This window comes from Nanorana parkeri, unplaced genomic scaffold (genome assembly GCF_000935625.1).
Source record: "Nanorana parkeri isolate BGI_ZX_2015 unplaced genomic scaffold, ASM93562v1 scaffold1791, whole genome shotgun sequence".
NCBI classification, from domain to species: domain Eukaryota; kingdom Metazoa; phylum Chordata; class Amphibia; order Anura; family Dicroglossidae; genus Nanorana; species Nanorana parkeri.
This window is the reverse complement of record NW_017308059.1, coordinates 12333-21100: the sequence shown is the minus strand read 5'-3', so window position 1 is coordinate 21100 and position 8768 is coordinate 12333. Positions and strand designations below refer to the sequence as shown.

Here is an 8768-nt window from a genome sequence, read left to right as displayed (position 1 = left end):
GGCGTGTCTTTACTCTGCATGATCTAGGCCCAGAGTGGAACACTTGGAGAAGAGTAAGGGGAAGGGATGTGCTGCTACGCTGTTCCTCTATAGATACAGTATGGCGAGTGAATGTTGGCACCCTAGGACAGGTAGTGTGTTAGTGGCAGGATGATCAGGTGAAAGTAAAGGGAAAAAAGCCTGGAAAAAAAAGAACACTGATGCAGCCACCACATCTAGGGAATGGGGAGCTTCAATATATTAATGACCAGTCCAAGTACATCAATTTCAAACATGATTTTTTTAGATCTCTGGTCATGTGTGTAATTCCAGGGGGGTTTTAAGCACTCCAATTTTTGTAAAAGGTCCCCAAATAATAATTTGCTTTGTATCAGTTAAAAAGCCTCACTACTTGTGGAGCTCCTCAATAGTTTTCTGCCCATGTTAAGCAACACTTACCCAACTATGTCATCTGCTTCCAACAATGGTCCAACTCTTCGGCTTCAGGTCCCCGATCTGCAGTCAGTAACCTTTCACAGTAACATCCACTTTCCTACTTGTGTGTCTGCTGTTTCTCTCACAGAGCATATCATGTATCCGGGAATTAGAGAGAGGTCAGGCATAGTGTACATTTTTTTTTTAAATATATATTTTACACTGTGGAAAGGAGGCCTTGATTTCAACACTATTGGCCTAGGCCACAGTGCAGTTGTATTTCTTGGGAGGGATTCAGAGCCGATTTTCTAAGCCCTTCTGTATACAAAGTCCCAAACACACTACAACCCTCTGCTACAGACCCTACTGGGTACTTCCTCAGGGAAGACCAAAAAAAGGATACAAGGTTCAGTAGTAGTACTCAACCAAAGAATGCAGCAAGCCCTCATTGCATAACTCCAGGGTTCCATTCTGCTAATCTTATGTCAGTGATAATTTATTTGACACACAAAGAAAGTCGGGTGGAGAGTAATGACATGCTGCCCGACTTTCTGATTGGCCGGGAAGCCGGCTTTATGCTCCCTCGTCCCCCTTCCCGGCCAATCAGGTAGCCGGGCGCCGTGTCATTACTCGCCACCCGGCTTCCCGATTACCAGGGAAGCCGTCTCCATGCTTCTCATCACTAGGTGACGAGAAGCATGGAGCCAGATTTCTGGTCAATCAGGAAGCCGGGCTCCGAGTTAGCTGATTGGCCGGGAAGGGGGACGAGGGAGCATAAAGCCGGCTTCCCGGCCAATCAGGAAGCCGGGCAGCAAGTCATTACGCGCTGTCCGGCTTCCTGATACCGGAAGCTGAAGTATCGGGCTAGGCGTCAGAGCATTTGGGCGAGTACGAGTACTGGTACTCGGCACTGGTACTTGCATCGGTACCGGTGCAGCCCTAGTTAACATACAATAATATTTCACTGAGGAAGGTTGTTATATGAAGGGGTACACTGACTAAAATGACATATATTAGGGTTGCACAGATTGAGCTTACACTTAGAAGGGGTTACTAGAAGATGGGTGGCAATGAGTAGGAGTTCACTGAGGATAAAGGTACCAATGCTACACCATGTAAGGGGAAGGTAATCTGTGATGTATAAACAGGAGTTTCAGGGGACCATGGGGTTTGACCGTTGATGGTCCTCATCAATGTGTATTATTTTTGTATTTGTATTTTTAAAGATACCTGACTATACCACTGAGGGAAAATCATCTATATTCTCATTTATCAAGAAAAGACAAAACTGGTGGACATGTTGAAGCCAAGTTTATTAGAATAATGTTTTATATTTTATGGTTTTTGCATAGAAAACAGATAATAGAAGAAAATGCATTTTAAAGGTTAGAGTCTCAGAGGTTAGATGACGTATCATTTCCCTGTTGGCTGTTCCTCTAGAGATATAAAATATATAAAACCAGCCAACAACTGGTTGTGATCTGATCCTCATGAAGCTCACTCAGATTGGAGGTAACATCATTGTGTGTCCCTGTGTGTGTGTGTGTGTGCGCAGTCCCCCTTCTAGGAGCCAAGAGAACTGAAAGCCAATGAAATTTATTATACACATAGCCGGGGTTAAAACTGACCCTTTTATTGAGTTGAGCCGTCACCTCACGTCTCGGCTTTTCCTTATGAGCCTTATTTTTCTAAATGTTATTGTGGGACCTTACATAGCTTGGAGTTTGTGTTTTTCTTCTGACTTTTTATTTTTTGAAAGCTTGGTAAGCGATGTCTGTGAAGGTTCTTATTTATCCAGGTCATAGCATAGCAAGTAGTAGTTGGTCAAATTCAACTGGACTTGTTCTGTCATTTTTGAAGACATTTAATTGCCTATCCAAGCACCTTGCTCATCTCAGGAACATACCCCAGAATTTATAGCCACATGGGTAACTCAAAATCAGGATGCTGCTGTGACATTTTGGCACTTCACATCATACAATGGTACGGTGTCAGTAGGTCTAGGACATGTGTTAATCACTGAGATGTAACCACACAACTTGAACCCATAACATCGACTTAAATTCCATAGTTTCCATAAATGACAAAGTGCTAGGTGTCATCATGGACTCAGACTTCACCTTTCTGCCCCACATCCAATCACTATCCAAATCCTGCCACCTTCACCTTCATAACATCACTTATGAAACTGCAAAACTACTCATAACTCCCTTGTTATCTCTCATCTTAACTATTGCAACTCCCTCCTCATTGGCCTTCCACTATACAGGCTCCTCCCCCCTTCAGTCTATCATGAATGCTGCTGCTAGGCTCCTCAACCTAACCAACCGCTCAGTGTCTGCAACCCCCCTCTGTCAATCCCTCCACTGGCTTCCATCCCCCACCCCCCTCTGCCGATCCCTCCACTGGCTTCCACTCGCCCAAAGGATAAAATTCAAAATATTAACAACTACTTACAAAGCCATCCACAACTCTGCCCCTGGCTATACTGTATTTCAAACCTGGTTCTCAAAGTATCACCCTAACCGTCCCCTCCGCTCCTCCCAAGACCTCCTGCTTTCCACCTCCCTTGTCATCTCCTCCCATACTCGCCTCCAGGACTTCTCTAGAGTCTCTCCCATCCTCTGGAACTCTCCCATCACGTTCTCAGACAATTCATCCCCACACAGCTACCTCCTCATGTATCACTTCCCCCTCCTCTTTTAGATTGTAAGCCCTCAGGGGCAGGGCCCACCTTACCATCTTGTCTTTAATTGTATTGTGATTGTAATGTCTTCCTTATAGTGTAAAGCGCTGCGCAAACTGTTGGCGCTATATAAATCCTCTATAATAATAATTCCCCCACCGCTGTGTTGTATCCTGCTCCTCTTTCTCATTTTTATGTTTTAAAATAGATTTTTGCTTGAATAAGTTCAAGTCTTTAATGAACACCGATTTATTAATTGAGGATCTCGTGCATAACGTAAGACCTTCGGGTATCAAGTCAATCTGAGTAGGAGTTAAATAATATATGATAAATGATTATTATTGTATTACTATTATGCAGGATTTATATAGCGCCAACAGTTTGCTCAGTGCTTTACAGTATAAATTAATGATTCTTAAAGGAGAACTATGAGATGAGTGCTTTTCACTCACCTCATAGTTCTAGCCGACCTGTGACAATGAGACTGTCACAGGTCAGCTCAGTAGATCGGGAAGTGAGCGAACACATACCGGCGTTCGCTCACCTCTCGATCCTGTCACGGCTCTCTGCTGTGACAGGGGGAGGGGCTGGATTCCCCCCTCCTCGCTCCGATCCGCCAGCGCTGACTGGTGGAACGGACGGGGGAGGGGGCGGGTACAGCTGGCTCTGCCTTTCGATAGGCAGAGCCAGCTGTCAGTCACGCAGCTGGGCGGATCCCGGCACAATTGTCAGGATCCGCGTCAGCTGCGGCGTCTCAGTATATAATGAGCTGTAGCTCGCGGTATACTGAGCCTAGGGTGACGGAAGGACGCTAGTTTGTGTCCTCCCGTTACCCTTAGGAGAACTATGGGGAAAAGCCTTAGTTCTCCTTTAAGTCCTCCACAGTATCAACTATACTTTACTGATTAGATACTGGTCAAAACTCACTATTCTGTGCACAGGGCCTAAGTCTGTGCTTTTGTAAATGGCTGTAGAGTGCCTCCTAAAAAACCCTGCGTTACATTGTTTTCCCTTTCCTTAGTAATCCTCTCCATCTCCCCAATATTTCCCCTTTACATCCGTTTTACATTTCTTCCTTCCTTTGTTATTTCTTTGTGATCAAGTTTTATAGCGTGAAGACTTCAATGTATCTTTTCTTGTATCCCCTAAGGCATGGTTCCCACCTGGGCGTATTTCAGCGCATTTTGACGCGCTGAAAAACGCCCTACGCCCAAAATAATAGAGGGGCTTCTTTGGGGCGTATTTCAGCGCGTATCCATTGGTATTCCCGAGTGCGGCTCGGGGGTAATAAAGTTTTAACGTCGAGCCACACTCGGAAATACAGCGTAGGTCTTACTTTGTCCGCGACCCCCGCTGTGTCCTCCGGCCGCTGCCGTCTTCCGGGTTCCGTCCGCGTCGCAGGGGGGCGGAACCAGCGGGAAGTTTGAAAGTTAAAAAAAAAAAACGAAAAAAAGATAGAGAAAAAAAAGGAAAAATGAAAAAAAAAATTATACCACCAGGGAGCTATAAAAACAAGCGTCGAACGCGCGTTTCACTGAACTAAAAAACGCGCTAAAAACAAGCTGAAAAAACGCACATAAAACGCACCTATAGCAACGCCCAGGTGTGAACCTAGCCAAACTCATCTCCAGATGAATAAACTGACATAATTCTTTTACTGATGTTGTATTTCTATTCTCATACCAGTATCTCTTACCTTGATATTTATTTTCCTATTGATACACTTTTCCTTCAAAGGAGAACTATAAGCTGAGTGATTTCCACTCATCCTCATAGTTAGAGCCGACGTGTGACAAAGAAGCTGTCACCCATCAGCTCAATAGATCAGGAAGTGAGCAGAAACATGCTCCGATCTGCTCACTTCCCGATCGTCTCCCTGCAGACTGTCAGTCATCGCTCCCTGCAGGGATCCACCCTCTGATCCTGCAGCGCTGAGTGCAGGAACGGGCGGGGGAAGGGGCAGGTACAGCCGGCTAGCCTGCGATTTACTGAGCTTTGGGTCACGGGAGGAGGTTAGTATATGTCCTCATGTGACCCTAAAGAGAACTATGGGGAAAAACACTTACCCCCATAGTTCTCTTTTAAGAAAAGCTTTTTTGTCCCATTCTAATTTAATTTCCTAATTTTGTACAATTTCCTTATTTCAATTCTCTGAATATAGATTCAAATCTCCTCTCAATTTTTTTAAAATCCCCTCCCGTTTCCATCTTCCCAAAATCCCTGGTGATTCCAAAATCGTTTCATTGAACTTCTTCATTTCATTATCATAATGTTCACTCAGTAGTAACATCATATTTCTATTACACAGGTCGATATTCTTTTCCCATCCTGATCTAAACTCTGTAGATACTTCTTTGATATTAGGGAAGACTTGAATTCCTAGCCCCTGTGGACATACTTCTCGTTCTAAGGATCTTTCCAAGTATGTTATTCCACCAAAGTCAGGATTTCATTTCATATTATTATTATTATACAGGATTTATATAGTGCCAACATTTTGCGCAGCGCTTGACAAAACAGAGAGACAATCCAATTAACGATACAATTTCAGGAGGTAGGAGGGCCCTGCCCATGAGAGCTTGCAATCTAGTAGGAGGGGCAAGTGATACAAAAGGTAATAACTGTTTGGGATGATTTAATGGAAGAACTGATCTGCTGGAGACAAGACCAGTCACCCTGCACAAGAAGAGAGAGCAGCAGTGAGCGGTCCTTATTACAGGAGGGGGCGGAGACAAGACCAGTCACCCTGCACAAGGAGAGCAGTAGTGAGCAGTCTTTATTACAGGAGGGGACGGAGACAAGACCAGTCACCCTGCACAAGAAGAGAGAGCAGCAGTGTGTGGTCTTTATTACAGGAGGGGGGGCGGAGACAAGACCAGTAACCCTGCACAAGGAGAGAGAGAGCAAGAGTGACCGGTCTTTATTACAGGAAGCTCCAAGTTTCACACTGGATGACTGCACAGATCTGGGGGAAATACACAAAGATCACCAAGTTTCAAGAAAGATTACACATGACTCTTGTATGAGGACAATATTTGCCAGAGCTGGGCTTTAAACTAAGCTGACCCAACTCTAGCTTGGTGTTAGGGCACTCCGGTACCAACAGTTTTCCTGGGTCTTCCAATATGAACCCCTCCAGAAAACTTGAGTCCAAGAGCAGGAAAAAAGCTTTGGCAACAAATACACTTTGAATGTTTTGTTATTACAAGTCGGGAATAAGTTTTAATAACAAGTGTTCCATTTTATGGCCATATTTATCTTATGTGTGGTTTCATGTCCCTGTCATCTACAAACAGGTCTCTTGTTTCTCTTGTTTCAGACGTCAAATTTGGGATTTGGAGGTCCTGGTCGCGTGGCTTCATGTGGTTATGACATGGCATTTGTCATTTAGACTCCAGAAGATGAGTCAGATGCCACCAAATTCACTAAACTGGACGCTAGTGGATGGATTTGTCCTCTTGGGGCTGACAGAGGAGCCATCGCTGCAGAGGACCCTATTCATCATGTTCTTGATAACATACACACTCAACCTGATCGGAAACGGCTTCATTATAGTCATTGTGCTCTTAGAGCCAACTCTACGCACCCCAATGTACTTCTTTCTGGTCAACCTGTCCTTCTTTGACATCTGCTTCTCTTCTGTAGCTGTCCCTAAAATGCTCCAGGACCTGTTGACCCACCAGAAGGTGATTTCGGTGACAGCCTGCCTGGCTCAGATGCACTTCTTCCACTTTCTGGGCAGCTCTGAAGTTCTTCTTCTAACAGCCATGTCCTATGACAGGTACGTGGCCATCTGCAAACCCCTGCACTACTGCGGGATAATGAACAGGGGGAGGTGTCTCTTGTTTGCCGTTGGCTCCTGGTGTACTGGCTTCCTGCACTCATTGATGCATACGCTGTTCACAGCTCGGCTTCCGTTCTGTGGTTCCAATATAGTCAACCACTTCTTCTGCGACATCAAGCCGTTGCTGAAACTGGCATGTGCCGACACCACGCTCAATGTTTACCTATTAGCACTTGTGACGGGATCCTTGGTCATGATTTCCTTCTTCCTGACTCTCCTGACCTATATTTTTATCAGCTCTGCCCTCCTTCGGATCCGTTCCTCCGCGGGTAGGCTCAGGGCCTTCTCCACCTGCGCGTCGCATCTGGCGGTTGTGGTTCTGCTGTATGGCACGGCAATATTCACTTACGTGCGACCAATCACGGAGGAATCTCTACACGTGGATCGGATTGCTGCCATATTTTTCACCGTGCTGACACCGATGCTCAACCCATTGATTTATACGCTGAGGAATCAGGATGTCCAGAATGCCACCAAGCGACTCTTCAGGAGCTTGGTGTAAGGATGGGGGCCCGTGGCTGATTCGTGTCTCAGGATGGAAGGAAACATTTTCTCAGCCCCTAAAAAGCTTCACCATGTTTTGTTTCAAAAATCATGTTACATATTAGCACCTACATTCAGGGGCGTCCACGCTGTGACGTCACCTTGTGTGTGCGCGATGACATCATCGCGCATGCGCGGACATGTGATTGACGCCTGCCAGCAGCGATCTTGGTGATGGACGCCGGCAGAGAGAGGAGGGGACGTTCACCCGGCGGGATGAGGTATGTTGCCGGGTCCCCTCGCTCTTCTGACACTGTCGGGCTCTCGGTCCATGACCGAGCGCCTGACTTTTCAGAGGGGGTGACACCAAAATGACTGTCAGTCATTTTGGTGTCACCCCCTCCAATGGTGGCACCCGGATGCGGCCGCACCCCCCGCGTGATGCCACTACATTCTAGCTCATAAGTATGCAAACTCTGTCCCTCCCACTCGGTGGTAAAACTAAAAATCCCACCTTGCCTCTGCCTCTGGAAGCCATGCCTGTGGATGGCAGAGTCTTGCAGTGACTAATTGGATCTGTAGTTGCAGCACAACTGGAGGGCCGGAGTTTGCCCACCCCTGTTGTAGATTTTAATTTTTTAAAGCTGAAATGTAACCCACTTTTACTTTCCCTGGTTACTGCCTCCCCTTTATGAACATGATAATGAAATGATGCCATATAATGTTTCCATTTTCATAACATACTTATGGAACTGAAAGAGTTAAAGTTTTTTATTTCATCATAACTTATACTAAAGAAACAAGTCAACGAAACGGGACATCTAAAAGGTTCCCGTCATCAGGGCTTTGAGACTATAAACAATATATACCCCATTCATGCCCTCTATATACATTGCTAGCCTATATTTCCTATTATTAATTGTGTAAATCTTTTCATATTCTTGAGGCCCCGATAAATGAAACGTCTTATGCCCCAGAAACTCACTGGCACTTATCTTTCGGATATAAAAATAAAAATATTTAATCAATGGCGTGGAGCATCTTTTCTCCTAAATGTCCTGCATTTTGTCTAAAGCATCTCCAAGTGCCCCTTCAACCATGATAGTGTCCTATCTCAAATCACTTCACTCCATTGTACATATACAACTCTAAGGGGTCTAATCACTAAGCTGCCGTAGGCAGCCGAGTGAATGACCGACCTAAAGTGAAGTGAGCCGAAAACTGTTCGGCTATTCACTTCAGGCTGGTACGGCTGATTTCAGCCGCATATCGGCTGAAATCAGCCGTACATCGGCTTGCTTCGCATGGCTTCGGGTCGGCCGAACATGCTCAGCATGTTCG

The 8768-nt window shown here is 45.5% G+C and overlaps 1 protein-coding gene across 1 annotated transcript; it reads left to right on the top strand.

Annotated features, from left to right (window-relative positions):
* The first annotated feature begins 6501 nt into the window (after positions 1 to 6501).
* LOC108799694 (olfactory receptor 12D2-like) lies at positions 6502 to 7446 on the top strand. The gene has a single exon (XM_018571593.1). It carries the CDS (start codon positions 6502 to 6504, stop codon positions 7444 to 7446), a length of 945 nt encoding a protein of 314 aa, XP_018427095.1.
* Positions 7447 to 8768: the final 1322 nt, after the last annotated feature.

Excerpts from the sequence above, each read along its gene's own strand:
- LOC108799694 (XM_018571593.1), top strand. The coding sequence starts at position 6,502 with ATGAGTCAGATGCCACCAAATTCACTAAACTGGACGCTAGTGGATGGA.